Source organism: Channa argus, chromosome 6 (genome assembly GCF_033026475.1).
Source record: "Channa argus isolate prfri chromosome 6, Channa argus male v1.0, whole genome shotgun sequence".
In the NCBI taxonomy this organism is placed as follows: domain Eukaryota; kingdom Metazoa; phylum Chordata; class Actinopteri; order Anabantiformes; family Channidae; genus Channa; species Channa argus.
In genome coordinates this window covers 4,711,362-4,729,195 of record NC_090202.1, presented here as the reverse complement: position 1 = coordinate 4,729,195, position 17,834 = coordinate 4,711,362, and the positions used below count along the sequence as shown (strand labels likewise).

At 40.3% G+C, this 17,834-nt stretch overlaps 1 protein-coding gene across 1 annotated transcript; it reads left to right on the top strand.

Annotated features, from left to right (window-relative positions):
- Nucleotides 1-281: 281 nt before the first annotated feature.
- Nucleotides 282-17,464, top strand: LOC137129162 (A disintegrin and metalloproteinase with thrombospondin motifs 15-like). Its single transcript, XM_067508085.1, has 8 exons — nucleotides 282-1,565; nucleotides 3,592-3,724; nucleotides 5,038-5,205; nucleotides 9,133-9,416; nucleotides 9,494-9,671; nucleotides 10,344-10,519; nucleotides 11,398-11,573; nucleotides 13,932-17,464. The coding sequence occupies exons 1-8, from the start codon at nucleotides 594-596 to the stop codon at nucleotides 14,707-14,709; spliced, it is 2,865 nt and encodes a 954-aa protein (XP_067364186.1). The 5' UTR covers nucleotides 282-593; the 3' UTR covers nucleotides 14,710-17,464.
- Nucleotides 17,465-17,834: the final 370 nt, after the last annotated feature.

The window sequence follows — 17,834 nt, the reverse complement described above, 5'->3', positions numbered from 1 at the left end:
ATTTTTAATGCATTTTGCCATTTTCTGTCTTAATTTTTTTAACTGTGCTTTTACAAACGTTGTTATGTTGTTACGTTGTTAAATTAAATTATTGGATTGAGTGAAAGGGGAATCACAAGGTTTTTACAGAAATTGTAAAATTGTGTTTAAAGTTTGAGAGCCAGGTGCATTCATTTGAAATGAATGTGGAAATGTCATAAACCTCCGAATCAAACTTGTCTTTGCTGCTTGTCTTTTCCGCCTCGTAGTCACTCTGGGCGGTAGGAGGGGGCTGTGTGCTCCTGTCACACATGCCCTGCAGAAAATATAATATTTGGAGAGTTACAAGTGGCTGTGGTCTGCAGCACAAACTCAGACGTATGACCAATGAGCTTAATCTTGCTCACATAGCCGACTGGTTTCAGCCGACAGTGATCACCGGTATACTCTGAAGCACAAAGGCTAAGATAAGTTGGTGGTCAGAGTAGACAAGATGGAAAGAAAGCTGGACACCAGTGCGGGTGCTTAGTTTTCTAAGGACGCGCAAGCTGCGCTCGCTGCCATTGCGCACAGCACCCAAGTCATAGTGCGGACTTCACTGAGCAGGAGCAACGATGGCTTTTCTCATTCGTATTTTATTTATTTTTATAAAATTGCTACTGTATTTGAAGCTGATGCATTGCATGGAGGTAGATACGTGCACACCTGTTCTTGTGGAGCACGGCAAACAGCTACACGGGCGTGCGGAACAATTTATTGAAAGACAGATTGTTATTAGACTGAGTGCATTTAAACAGGAATTCTATCTCCAGCTTGCGCCTGATGCTGGGTTCCTCGCAGCGGGTAGTGTGCCGCCTAAGGACGACTCCTCAGCATCCACCACGCTTGTACCCGCTGACCTCAGCGAATGTTTCCACTCCGGTGATGTCAACGGAGATCCGGACTCTTTCGCAGCGCTTAGCCTGTGTAACGGTCTCCGCGGGGGGTTCTTCTATAAAGACATGGAGTATTTCATTAGCCAGACCACGACTGAAGACGCAGCGATGACGCGTGGATATAGAAACAAATTCAACTCTTTCCACAAGCAGCACGTTATCCGTCGCAAGAGACGCACTCTGTACTCCGGCGGGAACTTCACCAGCAGATGTGGAGTTACACCGGTCACCAAGTTCAACATTTCCCTGGAGAAGTACAAGTACATGAGTGAACTGGAGAATGATGGCTTAACTGAAACTGTGTTGAAAACCTTAGGGAGGTCCAAGAGGTTCGCCTCTGTTCCTAGATTTGTGGAAGTGCTCGTGGTGGCAGATGAGTCGATGGCTAAATTTCACGGGGATGACCTGAAGCATTACCTCCTGACCCTGATGTCAGTAGCAGCCAGGCTTTATAAGCACCCGAGCATTTTAAACTCCATAAACATAGTGGTGGTGGGCTTCATGGTGACGAATGAAGCTGACAAGGGACCAAAGGTTTCCAGTAATGCAGCCCTGACTCTGCGCAACTTCTGCTCCTGGCAGAAGAAGCTGAATACCCACAGTGACAAGCACCCTGAGTACTGGGACACCGCAATCCTGTTCACCCGACAGGTAAGCACATGAGGAGTGAGCTCCATCAGTCTCAGCTCTAATGCATCACACCGGGCAAAGCAAAGAAGGATATGGACACTATGTGAGACGATGGGCCCCAGGGTACAGAGAAATAACAACCCCTCCCCAAACACGCACACACACACACACACACACACACAATTCTTAGATTGAAGAAAGACACTTGAAAATAATATTTACAGTCATTTTTAGGTGAACAAGGAGTTTCAGATGTTACCGTAGTGATTTAATGTATTGTCATTCGCAGCTCTTTTTGGTTATTTGTCATCTTTTAATCCTTACAGTGTTGACAGCATATGGTCCTTTTATGTCTTATTTGTGTTTCTTTTTGGTTACGTTGTGTCCCTCATTCTGTAACCAATACTTAATCATTGTTTTGGTGCAACCTTCTATCTACACAACTATGCGAGTGCTCTTCATTAGTTCTCTGTTAATGGCCTTAGTGAGTCACTGAAAAAGACGAACTCACTAAGTTCTTCCCATAAAAAAATCTCATCTGTCTGCCTCTATGGAATAAGAACTGAGTCACTTTCATAAAGATCTGATCATTTAAAAAATATATAGTTTGAACCCAAATTTATTCCCTCCTCCATTCAAACTGATGTGAACCAACAGGGTGTAAAACGTTCAGCGTAGCCTGCAGCTATCTGATTATCCTGCATGACCACCAAAGCTGTTACTGCTGACTAGCAGGCTGAAACATTTTCCTTTGTGAGTAACTTATCTTTGTCTTTCCCTCACTGATGCCAGGTTGTCATTGCTTTTCTTTTCTTAGTGTCCAGTTTGGCCTCTTCACTGCATAGCAACATACAGGACAAAAACACTTCAAAAAGAGGGAAGAATGATTCCAGTGCTGAGAAACATCCCCTTACTGAGGGCAATTATATGCATATATAGGAAAGTCCAAGGCCAGTTTCCTCATAAGGCACAATGAGTCCAGCTGCTGCACTGGAAAAAAACCTGTAATAGGTTATGGACAGCGAGTGGTGTGGAATACATATATGGCAGAGAGTTCATTTGGCACCGTTAGCCTCTCTGCAACACTGGGTTAACTTCATCATTCACTGTGTATACAAATTTACTCAGACTATTAAAAAGCACAATAAACTCATTTTGATCGACTTGTTCCAGTGGGAAAAGGCTTGTAACTTTTCCTGTAATGTACATCAGAGTGACAAGACTAAAGTGTCTCCAGACCCTCCTACAGCTTGTGAGGCTGTGTATACTTAGGCACTGTGGTCCTCTAAAGCTTAGTGATAACATCTGCATACTAACATGCTAACATGATTTGGTTTGACATCACTGTGGGCTGTGGGCTGCAGGTGGGTCTCATCCTTTTATCTCTTTAACCAAATACCAAACAGAAATCTGGAGTGGACTATCTCCCCTGACGCAGCAATAAGCAAACCAGATTCCCATGACAGAGCACATGGGAATCTGGTTTGCTTATTGCTGGGTCAGGGAGATACACTATATTGCCAAAAGTATTTGCTCACCTGCCTTTAGACCCATATGAACTTTAGTGACATCCCATTCTTAATCCATAGGGTGTAATATGACGTCGGCCCATCCTTTGCAGCTATAACAGCTTCAACTCCTCTGGGAAGGCTTTCCACGAGGTTTAGGAGTGTGTTTATGAAATACATAATTCACAGTGCTTCGCTCTGATTCATCCCAAAGGTGTTCTATCGGGGTGAGGTCAGAACTCTGTGCAGGCCAGTCAAGTTCTTCCACACCAAACTCACTCACCCATGTCTTTATGGACCTTGCTTTGTGCACCTGAATTCATTTATTTGGATGGGTGAGCGAATACTTTTGGCAGTATAGTTCAGTCCACTGCATATTTCTGATTAGTGCTCTTCATGGTCTGTTCATTCTGTAGCTCACTGCTCAGCCACACAACACATGTTTGAACATGGCACAAGTCCCATCTGATTTTTCGAGCTTCCTGTAAGAATAATGAAAACTGATTTCAATTTTAATATTTATATGTCTGTGTCGTCAGGATCTTTGTGGAGCCACAACTTGTGATACCCTCGGGATGGCTGACGTCGGTACGGTGTGTGACCCGAAAAGAAGCTGCTCCGTCATTGAAGATGATGGCTTGCCCTCAGCTTTTACAACTGCCCATGAACTTGGTAAGAAATATGACTTAATATTGGTAGAAAGTGAGGAAAGTATAGTTGATTGACATGGGAAAGAAACTCACGTCCATTCTGCATTTTAGATTTATGCTAATACACATATGGACTGTAGCAGGGCAAGAGAAGAATATATACTTAGGTTTTAAATATCAAAGGATTTCTTCAATTGAGTTTGACAGATGTATACACACAACATCAGTTTGCAGACTGGCCTGGCCCGAGGGCTCTGCATCAGTGGTTCTTAGTTGATCCTGGACCACTGCTCAGGCTTACTCCTGCCAGTTATAAAACTGCATTTACCTGATGTTACATTTGTAAGGGCCTTTAATTACATGGGCAGAATCAAAACCGGCAAATATTTGGATCCCATAGACCAAGGACATTACAGATGCACAAACTTTACACAGTGCAGCTGCAAATGCCAAATAAAGGTTACTTGATACAACTACTACTTTATATACATAACATAACTAACAAATGTTGTCATATATTTTCTAGCAAATTTTGTAAATATTTAATATATAAGGAAAGAAAAACAAACAAACTTGTGTCCCCTCGGGCTTCATCTACAGCTCTTTAAAAGGCATGATTGATTTTAGCATACGCTGACGGTGGATATGGCAATATTTGGAGTTTAATTGCTTTGGTAAATTCATTTATTTCTCAGAATGAGATGAAAAGATTGATACCATTTGTGTGTCTGTGTCTTACATAAGGAACTGGAGAGATAACATGGTTACACTAGCTAGCCTATTATCTAAAGTTCATAAAGTAAGTTTGCCAGTACGTTTTTGCTTAGCCTGTACAAAAAGAGTAACGAACTCATGCAGTTTTAGGGAAAGTTACACACAAGATTTTAGTGATAAATAAAAGCTACTTGTAGTTACTGTGTTCTGCTTATCAAAAGGTTATTTTTTCAACCATGTCAAAGACCAGAACTGAGTATCTGGCAACTTATGATATTACAGTAAATAACTTCAACACTATCTTTTAACAATTCTATTTTGTACAGATTTAAAAAGCAAAATACACTGAGCAACTTTCAAGCTGTTAGGACATCAAAGGATTCCTTTGGGAGCTGAAATTCTGCAAAGCCTGGTTTAGAATGAATATACACAACAGTGTTATTATGCCATGAATACTGTAGCTGTATTCCTTTCTGCTATCACATAGCAGTGATGTAACAGGTTTCTTTTTATGTTTTAGATTTTAGTATTATACCTGCTGAAACTTTACTGCATGGTACATCAGAAAATACAAGTACTTGACTATTCTTTCTCCACTCCCGGCCAACTCTCTCCCCTCAGGCCATGTTTTCAACATGCCCCATGACAATGTGAAGGCATGTGAGGAGGTATTTGGGAAACTAAAGGACGACCACATGATGTCTCCCACGCTGATTCAGATTGACAGGAGCCGGCCCTGGTCTGTGTGCAGTGCAGCCATCATTACTGAGTTCCTGGACAGAGGTCATGGTTAGTAAACATATTTTCTCAGTGTGTCTCTGGACTCAGGTGGACCACAAATCCTGTCCAGGCTTCAGGTGGTAGTAATCTCGTTGCACCCACAATAAACAGACCTTGGCTCTATGTAGACATGGTGAAACTGACGATCTCAGTAATTAGTGTTAGTTCTTCTATTGACTGATGAGCTGATGAGCAATTTGGATTTTAATGCTATACAAACATGTTTTTTAACAGAATAAGTCAAACAGCGTCAACTTCTGTTAACTGAATACAATCTATGGCTACAATCACATTAAATGGTAAATGGTAAATGGTCTGCACTTATATAGCGCTTTTCTACCTATTGGCACACAAAGCGCTTTACACTGCTTCTTATTCACCCATTCACACTCACAATCACACACACATTCATACACTGGTGGGGGAGCTGCTCTGCAGCTGGCCAACACTCACCGGGAGCAACTAAGTTGGGGTTCAGTGTCTTGCTCAAGGACACTTCGACATGTGACCGGAGGAGCGGGGGATTGAACCAACAACTGTGAGATTGGTGGACAACCGCTCTACCTTCCTTCGCCACAGTCGCCCAGTTACCTATAAATGAGCCATATCCACATACATCTACACATTTGTTCTTCTGTACATTGGTTTGTCCAATATTTGTGAATGCATGAAGTAAACAGAATAACTGTTATGAGCAATAGTATGTTAGGCTTACTAGCTTTAACTTACAGGCTAAGTTCGTTAGCTTTAAATTAGAGCAAACAAAACAGATTATAAATAAAAAAAGGTTAAAATTCCGCATTAACAGCCATTTTTATTACATCGCAGCTAACATTATATACATGTTTTATGTTAATATTTCTTACCTGTGGTGGGTGGGAAACATAATTGTTGTCCAGTTGAGAAGTGTCAGTGGCAGCTTCCACACCGGACAAAAAGGAGACTGTTTCCAGCTAAATGTTTAGTTTCCGTTTCATAGACATTCTACCCTTTCAGCTGTGTTACAAAGTTGTTCCACGAAAAGCGGCTTAGAATAACCCTGTGCCACCTCTTTGCAGTTTAAAACTTAAAACTCGCCTAATCACCTGCACTCTCTTTTTTAAAGATTTGGATCTTTTTGAAAAAGCTAATAGGTTAAGTTTGTGTATTTTTGAGGCTCAGGGTAGGCGGCCATCTGCCTTGACTGGGTGGGGATGAGTGGAAAGTGGAGAGAGAAAGGAAAAGAGCAACAAAAAGCAAAAACAAAATACTGGGCAAGTTGGTAGGACCAGTAGCTGCACACTGGAAAACACATCTTCAAAGCCAGCGACACCAGAAAGGAACAGAAGGACGTAGATAGAGAGGGAGAAAGACAAATACAGGAGAAAACACAGAGTTATTTGTCATAAGTGGTAACATTTTTGGGTTGTGAGGAGAGGAGAGAGCGACAAGAGGAGGAAAGGAGCTCAGTGCATTGTGGGGTGGGTCCCCAAGCAGTTCTAAGCCTATAGCAGCATAACTATAACTAACTATAAGCTTTATCAAAGAGGAAGGTAGACTTAAAAGCCTAGACTTAAAAGTAGAGAGGGTTTCTGCTTCTGAATCTAAACTGAGAGCTGGTTCCACAGGAGAGGAGCTTGATAGCTAAAGGCTCTGTCTCCCAATTCTGGGAACCACAAGTAGGCCTGCATTCTGAGATTGAAGTGGTCTATTGGGATGATATGGTACTTCTGTATATGATGGAGCCTGACCATTCAGAGCTTTATATGTAAGAAGCAGGGTTTTAAATTATATTTTAGATTTTATGGGAAGCTAATGGAGAGAAGCTAGTGAAGGTGAAATATGATCTCTCTTGTAGTTCCAGTCAGCACTCTTGCTGCAGCATTTTGGATTAATTGCAGGCTCTTTAGGGAACAGTAGGAACAGACAAAAGTTCAGTAACTAGAGGGGAAACAATTCATGTCTAATAAAACATTTAACACAGATGAAACTGAACATGTTCTGTATATACAACAAAGTATTTCCTTTGAGATGTATTTGAAGCTACTAATGAAACACAGTACCCACGTCTCTGCCAAGTCTTTCTCTGTCTGAGTGTAAACTCCCATAAGTGAGTGTAAGTGGTTTCTGTGTAATAGACATAATTACACACATCCATTTATTACCTGCCCTCCACCAGGCCTGTCACTGGCCAAAAGCAAATGAGCATTTACAAAGTTTAACACTTCAGCCTGAATGAGTCATTTGCCTAATCTAAACATGAACAGGAGCCTGCACTGTCTCATGCAGATCTACCTCTGCTTTTGTACAGAATTCTACCAACAAACTGGGTGAATAATGCATCAATGCATTTAGAGCAGTTGTTTGCGTATGTTAAATAACACTGCCTGCAGGTGGAACATCCTTTAAATGCATAGTGTTTTCAAAAAGCAAGGTTTACCGTATGTATTATCAGCTCTTTAGTTTTGTTTATAGATTTTTGGGTTGGGTTCAGTGTAGAGAAAAGAAAAAGAGTGGCTGGAGGACAGCCCAGGGGTGGAACCCTTTCAGAAGGCAAAGGTGGACGCAGAACCTCTCTGGAAACAGAGCAGGAAGGAGGTGTAACCACTCTGGAGGAGATGTTGGATACTTTTTGCCATATGCAAGTAGTGAAAACCAGTGACATATTATCATCTAATTATGTTGCAAAATATGTGAGCAAACAACCATCTTAATACATCCAGCCAACAAAGAATGAGCCATTGATAGTCATTTAGAGTTGTTTCTAAAGTTACCTGATTTTCTTTTGTATTGGTCTCCACCAAATCCTATAAGAATGAGGCTCCTAAGCTAAATGTTCATCAGCTACATTCCTTCTTTTCTTTTTGGCTGTTCTCTTTCAGGGGTCACCACAGCGAATCGTGTGCCTCCATTTAATTCTATCCTCTGCATCCTCATCTCTGACACAAACTAACTTCATGTCCTCTCTCACTACATCCATAAATCTCCTCTTTGGTCTTCTTCTAGATCTCCTGCCTGCCAGCTCCAACTTCAGCATCCTTTTACCGATATATTCCACATCTCTCCTCTGAACATGTTCAAACCACCTCAAATCTCCAAAACATCTAACATGAGCTGTCCCTCTGATGTACTCGTTCCCAATCCTGTCCATCCTTGTCGATCCCAAAGTGAACCTCAACATCTTAAGCTCTGGTACCTAGAGCTCTGACTCCTGTCAGAGGAAGGAGGAAGAAGGAGGACCTACTGTAGGTCCTCCTTCTTCAGTGCCACTGTCTCTAAGCCGAACAACACCGCTGGTCTCACCACCGTCTTGAACACCTTTCCTTTCATACTCCCTATGACCCTCTCTGTACTTCTCCATCAGCATCCTCAAAGCAATTTCTGCATCTGTTGTTCTCTTTCTAGGCATGAAACCATATTGCTGCTCACAGATGCTCACCTCTGCCCTTAGCCTAGCTTCAACTACTCTTTCCCACAACTTTATTGTATGGCTCCTCAGCTTTATTCATCTGTAGTTGCCACAGCTCTGCACATCTCCCTTGTTCTTAAAAAATGGCACCATACATCTCCTCCATTTTGCACACATCTCCTCCATTCCTCAGGCATCCTCTGACTCTCCAAGATCTTGTTAAACAAACTAGTCAGAAACTGCCACCTCTACTAGACACTTCCATAACTCCACAGGTATGTCATCAGGACCAACTGCATTTCCACTCTTCATTTATTAGAGCTATTGAACTAAAGCCTTAAAAACAGCTGCTGGGAATGAGGTTGATAAGAGTGATGAAAACCAAAAGTTTTTTATTATTTAATCAGGCACCAACCAAAGGCCACAATCGCTTGTCATAGGGCCCTCATATGAAAGTATACGTTCAGTTATTTAGTCACTTTATTATCAATATGAGGAGTAACAGCTGCACTCTGATTGTCTGCAGTGCTGTTGGTTTGTTTCTGCAGGAGACTGTCTGCTGGACCAGCCTCAGAGGCAGCTATCTCTCTCAGACAACCTGCCTGGCTCTAGCTACAGCCTGCACCGTCAGTGTGAGCTAGCCTTTGGTGCCGGCTCCAAGCCTTGCCCATACATGCAGCCCTGCAACAAACTGTGGTGCACTGGCAAAGCCCACGGACAGCTGGTCTGCCAAACGCGACACTTTCCCTGGGCAGACGGCACTAGCTGTGGAAATGGTAAGGTCTGCTACCGGGGAGGCTGCACTGATCAGAAGAGCACAATGGGAATTAAAGTGAGTGTTAAAAAATCAGTCTTTGTTAGTCATTTTCGTGGGCAAAAGGATACGCCTCAAACCTATTTCTGTCTCAGGTTGATGGCCGGTGGGGGAAGTGGAGTGCATACGGTGACTGTTCCCGAACATGTGGTGGAGGAGTCCAGCTCGCCAGGAGACAGTGTGACAACCCTGTCCCTGCGAATGGAGGCAAATACTGCTACGGGCTTCGCATCAAATATCGCTCCTGTAACCACAACGCTTGCCCTGATACAGGTAAAAGTAAAAGACACAAAGTGGAATTGACTTTTCGACCCCCACAGAGCAAGAAAGCAAAATGCAAAATGCTTAATGGGGAAGTGCATTGACGTTTGCGCTCCATAAATATCATATATTGCTTGTAGTTTAACCCTGTGCACAGAGCTCATACAGCCTAACTCTGTGCTGGATGTTTACGTGGTATTGGTTAAAACATTTTAACAAGGAATATATGATATTTATGGAGCGCAAACATCAATGCACTTCCCCATTAAGCATTTTTATTAATTGTTCTTATGAACATTATAAAAAATATTAGTAAATAGGGAATAATATTGTTTTTAAAAACCTACTCTACTTATTTAAAGCAGCCAAGTAAGTCACATCACATACTGTTAAGAAAAGCTGCATCCCAAGGCTGGATTTTGTGTTGTTAGGGATGTTATAAACCTCAGTGGGATCTTGAATAGCATTTTCTTACTTCTAGAATGCAACCATGATATCTGAATGAAATAATAAAATATTATTAAGATTTTTGTGGACTAATCTTCAACCAATATTATTCTAAATGCATAGTAAGTAGTGCAGCCTTTTTAGGATAATAGAAACACACTGCTGAATAAAGTATGATATGTTAAATTATGCTGAAGAAGTTGGAAATGTACAGTGAAGTTGTTTTTGTACTTCCAGGTAAGAGTTTCCGTGGGGAGCAGTGTGAGGCATTCAATGGGTTGAACCTGAACACCAACCGACTGGGTTCATCTGTGGTTTGGCTTCCCAAATATTCAGGGATCTCTCCCAAGGACAAATGTAAACTCATCTGCCGTGCTAATGGGACTGGGTACTTCTATGTTCTTGCTCCAAAGGTATATATCCTGTTCTCACCTTTCCTTACATCAAATGTACTACCAGACTGCATCTCCTTCCACTGTTCATTGTACCTAAACACTGAATGAAATCCTAAATGAAAATTACTACAAAATGTTAATGTACATTAGCCAAACACCCAGAACCTGAATGGAGCCAGATAATTGCTAGTTATACTGCAAATGTGTTGCAGACAGTGCAGTGAAGACAGTACCTTTAATTACAATACTATGAATAAAATGTCCAGCCACACTTAGAACTACCTAAGAACCTGAGACATGACATTGAGTAATTCAGTTAATATCCTGAGTGAATGGGTATAAGCTATCTTAGCTGCTAATGAAAATCAAATCCTTGTCATTAAACACCTCACTGTAAGTCATGGGAACATTTAGGTAGAAATACTGAGCAACTCCATGTTTACAAAGGTTTCCACGGTTGGATTTAAAAGTAACTGTTTGCCTAGAGTTATTTGACCTCTGACCCCCACAATCAAAGAAGTTACAGCTAGTTCCATCTACAGAGCGATGAGTGGTTAGGTGTTAGATGCAGTAGACAGTGGCTGCTGCTATAGGACAGATAGAGTGGTGAGAAACAAAACCATGCGCGAACAGTATCACTTCACAGATGTGGCTTGGCAGCAGCTATTTATGAGATCAGTTGGAAACAAGGTTGTAGGAGTGATACAAGCCATCTTGTTTACCCCAAAGGACACTGCACTCTGGTTTCTATGTGTGTCTGTTTGTATACTCACAATGTTTGAAGCATTGCAGTACAATTTCTTTCTTGTGCTCTCTTTTTTTCTGTTCCATATGTGCAAATATTATCCAATGACACCAGCTCAGCATAATATCATTTTAAAATTCAAATCCTGCAGGTTGTGGATGGGACACCCTGCTCTCCTGACACCTCAGCTGTATGTGTTCAGGGAAAATGCATCAAGGCAGGCTGCGATGGCAAGCTGGACTCTAACAAGATGTTTGACAAGTGTGGGGTGTGTGGTGGGGACAACCAGGGCTGCAAAAAGGTCTCAGGAATGTTCACCAAACCTGTGTAAGTAAAACATCGGCACCACTCTCAAGTTTTACAGTGACATGACAGGTCAAGGTCAACAATATTTTATAAGTAGGTAGTAGATATGTTTTATTACTCTTCTAAGTTACATTTATGAGCAAAAACAATCTTATTGAAATAATAGCACGCATCCCTCTGCTGTTCATATTCAAACATTCATTTTGTAGGTTGGAAAAAGTATGTTAACCTTGGCCAAAGACATTAATCAAAAGCCAGTTCATGCATGGAGCTCTAAAGGAGATCTAGTCTATACTAGTCTAGATTATTTCTGATAGACATATATTTTTAACACCATTTTTATATTCTGAACTGTTGCTAATGATAAAAGCTCATTGGCCAATATTTCTGGCTTCCAGTTAAAAACAAGTATTTGTAGCATGTGAGTCTGCTTAGCCAGACCTGCTGTGCCACAGGCCAAAAAATATTCTTAGGCTGCTCTCAAAAACATATGAACATTAAAACTTTAATCCAAGGGTGAAGCACAGCCAAAGACTATGTCAGAGTGACTATGTCAGTGCTGTGAGGAAGAGTATTCAAAAACCTCTCCTGCACATTGCACAAGTCTGAGCTGCACCTACCACAAGGTTATTTAAGGTTATTGCTGTCATTTTCCATGTTTAATGTGTTAATAGAGTATGATTTTTTTAAATGTACTTGTAAAACTGCCGCAGAAACGTCTTTCTTCCTTCATCAGTGAATGACACTATACTACTCAGTCATCATTATCTATTCTCTGTACAAGATAGATGTTGTGATTGTGTGATTTATTACTAAGCAGAATATCACCATAATAACATATTAATATAATATTATGTGTTGTTCAAAACTATAATGAAAATTAATGACTCTGGAAACTGGATGACATTACAGTAGACTTACTTTGGCTTAGCTCAAAGAGTGGAAACAGAGAATAAACTGACATTAAGCTGACTGGGGGCAGTGGCAGTGCATGTATAAGACATTTATAGTTGTCCTTGCAAAATGTGCCAGATTTGTTTACCGTGGCCCAAATATTTATCTAGTTTGCTTCTTTTCATGATAAGCCTCTAGGGGTGTAACAGTCCCATAGTGTTGATTGATGCATTGATCAAATGAGCAGTGATTTTATGTCACAGATGTAAAACAAACCTTTATTTTGACACTCTCATGCTAACTTTGTTCTTACACATTTCTGTCATAGTCATAGCAGCTTAGTAGTAGCCACGAAAACTGTGCAAATGAAATTTTGGAAACAAGTCATGGAGGTGGAAACATTCTGGATTTATGATGGTCAGGTGGACAAAACCCATGTTATTTGCAAAAAAATGTTAATTGGAACTGAAATACTGATGCTGAAGTGCTAACACTAGTGCTCTTGAGCCGAGGTGTAATCGGCTGGACATCATCCTCAACAGGAGCTTTTGTAACTGTGAATTGCTGTTTATTCGTGCAAACTTGGGTGTGCAGAGTTACTGTATGTTCTTCAGACATGTGTTTTGGGCAACACAGTGGAGTAAATATTAGGATAGTCTTGGCAGAAACATGTGACAAATAAAATGTGCATGACAAATAGCCTGCACTTGTGACTACAAGAACACGTACAGTAGGTGCTAGATCATCTTAAATACTATAGTACTACTATACAATAATTTTGTTAAAAACATACAGCAAATGTACAAAAACATTCCATGCTTTTTGTTTGATTGATCGCATGACTGCAAATGGTCCCATTCTCAAAAGTCAGAACAGTTTCTGTCTAAATGGACCATAATAGATCCCATTTGTTTAATTTGGTTGCATATTTGAGTTAATAAAAATTTAATTGATTGTGTGAAACAGGCACAAATCATTGTTTCCCATCGATTGCAGTCTGCTGAATTAAATCTAATTAAAATCACATCTTAGAATGTTTAAATCTTTAAACGTAGTGGCAAACATCAGATCATTTGCTTAGAATACGATTCAAGATCATATCGTTACAAAACCTGCAATTCAAACGCCTAAAACAAGTACTTCTCAAAATGTGATTTTAGTGTGGAGATACTTTATGTTTCATATAATCATAATCATATGCATAGACAACTGCAGCTTCAATCATCAGCATTAATGTTGAAATACTTCCTTGTGTACTTTGTATATGTATAGAGAATTTAAAAAGTTTGCATTCTTGTGGCAAAAACCAAAAAGAAGGAGTGACAACATTTGAGGAGGTTCATTTTGAGATCATGGCACAGAAAACAGCAACAACATTAATAGTGGTAGGTGTGGGTATTTGTAGTGCGTTTTATCCCAAAATACTTTCCAGGTAAAATAGATAGAAGAATTTAACATTAATATCTCCATGCTGTTTTTTTCCAGTCATGGCTACAACTTTTTGGTGACACTGCCAGTTGGAGCCTCCAACATTGACATTCGTCAGCGTGGCTACAGAGGAATGGTCAGTGACGAAAACTACTTAGCAGTGAAGAATCGGCAGGGCAAGTACCTTCTCAACGGCAACTATGTGGTGTCGGCTGTGGAGCGCGACCTACTGGTGAAAGGCAGCCTGCTCCGCTACAGCGGCACTTCGACATCTGTGGAGATTCTACAGGCCATACGACCCTTACAAGAGCCCCTAACTGTGGAGGTACTGTCTGTGGGGAAGATGACTCCTCCAAGAGTGCGTTACTCTTTCTACATCTCCAAAGAGAGCAAAGAAGAGAAGAACCTGCGAGAAGAGGACCAAGGCCACAAAATGCAGAACAGTGTCTTAGCAGATAGCAACAAAGTGGATTCTAAGAAAAAGATGATGGGTAAGAGACCGGTCAGTCACTGGGTGACAGGAATTTGGGATAAATGCACAGTGACGTGTGGCAAAGGTCTGCAGAAGAGGCTGGTACAGTGCCAGAGCATGGATGGGCTCCCTGCAGTGGGCTGTGACAGTGGTGACAGGCCTGTAGCGGTGAGAGCATGTGGAGACCCATGTCCCATGTGGGATGTAGGGAAATGGTCACACTGCTCCAAGTCATGTGGAAGGGGCTTCAAAAGGCGGCCAGTGCGCTGCATGACTGAGAACGGTTTGAATCTCCCCAGAGAACACTGCTCTGGAAAGAGGAAGCCTCAGGAACTGGACCTGTGCAACCTAAAGTCATGTTAGAACAGACACAGACTGTGGATAAAAAGGAAAGCTGTCCTATCGTAAATTGTCAAACCATCTGTGGTTTGGTTTGACTAGGTGGTTTGACTTGTGGTTAGTCTACCTCTACCAGGACCCATGATACTATGACAGTAACAGAGGAGAGAGATGCAGAGACATTGATCACACACATCTCCACACTACCATAATTTAGTGGAATAGTTACATGCATAGGTAGTGATGGATGAAAATTTGTGAGTTTCAAGATCAACCCTCACACTGTGTTTTTATCAGAAGCACATACCTCATCGGTGAATCAACATTGTTTTTCTTGTTTCACAGAGGAACTAAAGGAAATGTGAAACACAGTACCGTGTTTGCCACATCACACAAGACCTGATTGCACCATGTAGTTCCTACATCATTGTCTCTTGATCCATTGCCTATTATGTATAAAAATCAAACTGCCATTTAGAGTTTATTAACTTTACAAGCTTCACATCCAAAATGAAAACGTATTATCCTGCACACTTGATACAGTCTTATCAGTGAACTCCTGAACTTTACTAGTGATCAAAATCCCCAAAAATGTTTTGATAGAAGAAAAATGACTTTAGTCGCAGCTTACACAGTATCAGATTTTTTACAGTGAATGTAGTTTCAGTGTTGATCCTAGACTGGGTAGCGGGGGTCCCAGGCAAAAAAGTGCATAAAAACCTCCGGATAGAGTTTTTTTGGGGCAGCAGTGGTGCACTCTATTGTGCCTTTACGTGAAGTTAAAAGTAATATATGGCCGATATTAATGGCCATCCGAAGCCCTTTGTCCAGATTTTTTGAGGGACCCCAAACATTTGTATAACCCTATATGCAAATTACAGTGCATTCATATCTGTTCTGTTATAACCATGCGTGAAGCCTTACTCAAGCATGGCTCTCTAAACGAACCATAGCTTTACATTTCTTTGATCATCTAAAAGTTATTTTCTGACTGTTTAACTCTCACCTCCTTGACACTTAACATCTGGTTGATAGAAGCTGAAGCAGTTGCTTTATAAAATTATTTACATGTAAAAATCAAAAATTCACTGTTCCAGCTTCTCAAATGTGAAACTTGGGCTGTGTGTATTTTTCACCATGTTCTAGATGAAACAGTAGAAGTTTGCAGTAAAACCAAAGTAGACATATAGATTTCCTAAACCTCTCTACTAAAATCCATGTTTAATAACTATATTCCTAATAGTCATTTGTTAGCAACAACAATACTACCCGATAGTTTGCTCATGGAGCACTTTCAAGTAAAGAGTTCAAACCACTTTCCAAAGTTAAAAAAGATATAAAATAAAGGCACAACATTGTCAGTATTCAAACAGCTGCATGCAATAATAGCTGCTGTGTAGTAATAAAGGAAGGTATTACAAAAATCCTGAAAGGCCTAACTTTAATATCAAGCAATAAAACATCACCAAATACAGAAATTAGCTGGATGACCACCATCTTTGACATTTTAAAGCAAAGACAGTCGATGAGATGCTGGAAAAGTTGAACCAAGAGAAGACTAGCCAGTACAGTGTTTAATAGTTCCTGAAAAGTAATCTTAAAAGTTGTTGGTAATCAGTGGAATGAAGCTGCATTAAAGGGCAACTTCATCTATTTTAAACTTGCCTTCTATAGTTACAGATTGGGGAGTTCACGTCTAGGAATGAAAGTAAATGTCCCACTGTCTTCACTATATTTAAATATGCACCATTTAAAGTTGATACATTTAAAATTAATTACAATTTTCTATGGGTCAGTAGTCTGGCTGCTGAATTTGGAACTGCTATATCCACTGAAAAAACGAATTAATAATGTGTTGCCATAATCTAGGCAACACTATGGCTGCATGAACACACTTTAGGTTATGGTGTATATTCTACAGAGAGGGTGTGTTTTGAAATATCCTTGGTGGCTAGTGGTGCTTCCTCAACCTTCTCAAGCTTCTGTTCTCCTGCTGCATGGCTGCTTCTTCACCTCTTGTCCATAACAATTAGACCTTACTACACCTTATATCTTAGTTTTTTTGCCAAGATAATGCATCATATTAATGATGGGGAGGTATCATAGTATATTAGTATTATTAGTACAAGTATAGTATAAAATGACTTGTCTTGGTGCTTCCCAGACTTTATTTTTGTTAAGTAAAGTAAAGACCACAGGTTGCACAGGCAGCAGGAAATTAAAGAGAAAATCCACCAAAAAGTATCACCAAAATGCTGTTGTACTTCCTTTGCATTTTCTTGTTTTTAATGGATTGTTTTCATTCCATTGGATAACTGTTACTGCATTCCAACTCAGTTGGAAATATGAGGAGACACACATACACTGTTGAAAGGAACGAAAGTCATCCATCAGAATACAAAAAAATTCAAAGGTTTTAATTCTAACATTTACCATAAAACGTAGGAATGTTTGAAATGTCACAGGATCATGACAGATATTTAGTATAAAGGTGAACACTGATGGACTCCAACATGTTTTTGAACACACAAATCCTTCTGCTCTCACTATCCAGGCTGTTTTGATTTAAAGAGGATAATTAGTACGAGCAGAAAGATGGGTTTGTACAGTTTATTCTTTCACATCAAGAGCCAATTTCACTTTTACCTGTTGTCTATTGTGTTGTATACTATGTATACATTTATCTAGCTGTATAAAATAAAGAATACATTATATGACATTATAACCCTATCCTGAATCGTGGTTGATGATCTGATTAAAGATAAAGATTTTGTCATTATTCAGACATTTTCGGATATATTACTACACATATATCTGGTCTATCAAATTCTTTTGTCCTGCATTATTTGTTACGTCAGATTTCTGATGTCTCTGACGTCTTGAGACAGTTCCTTCCTTAGCTCATCTACAAATGAAGCATGTCTGTAGATGAAAAAAACAAATTCATCCGCATTAGCATTCAGCTGATTTAAGCTCTGTTCTACCAGCTGCATTGAAGTAAAACACCCAGGTACCCACCACCTGCCCAGTAAGTCTGGCAAATGTTTAGACAAAACGTCCTTCAGACTTGGACACCCTCAACCCTAGGATTTGAATGATGTGACGGTCTAACATTACCAGTAGTAAAAGATGAGCAGACCAAACTTTAT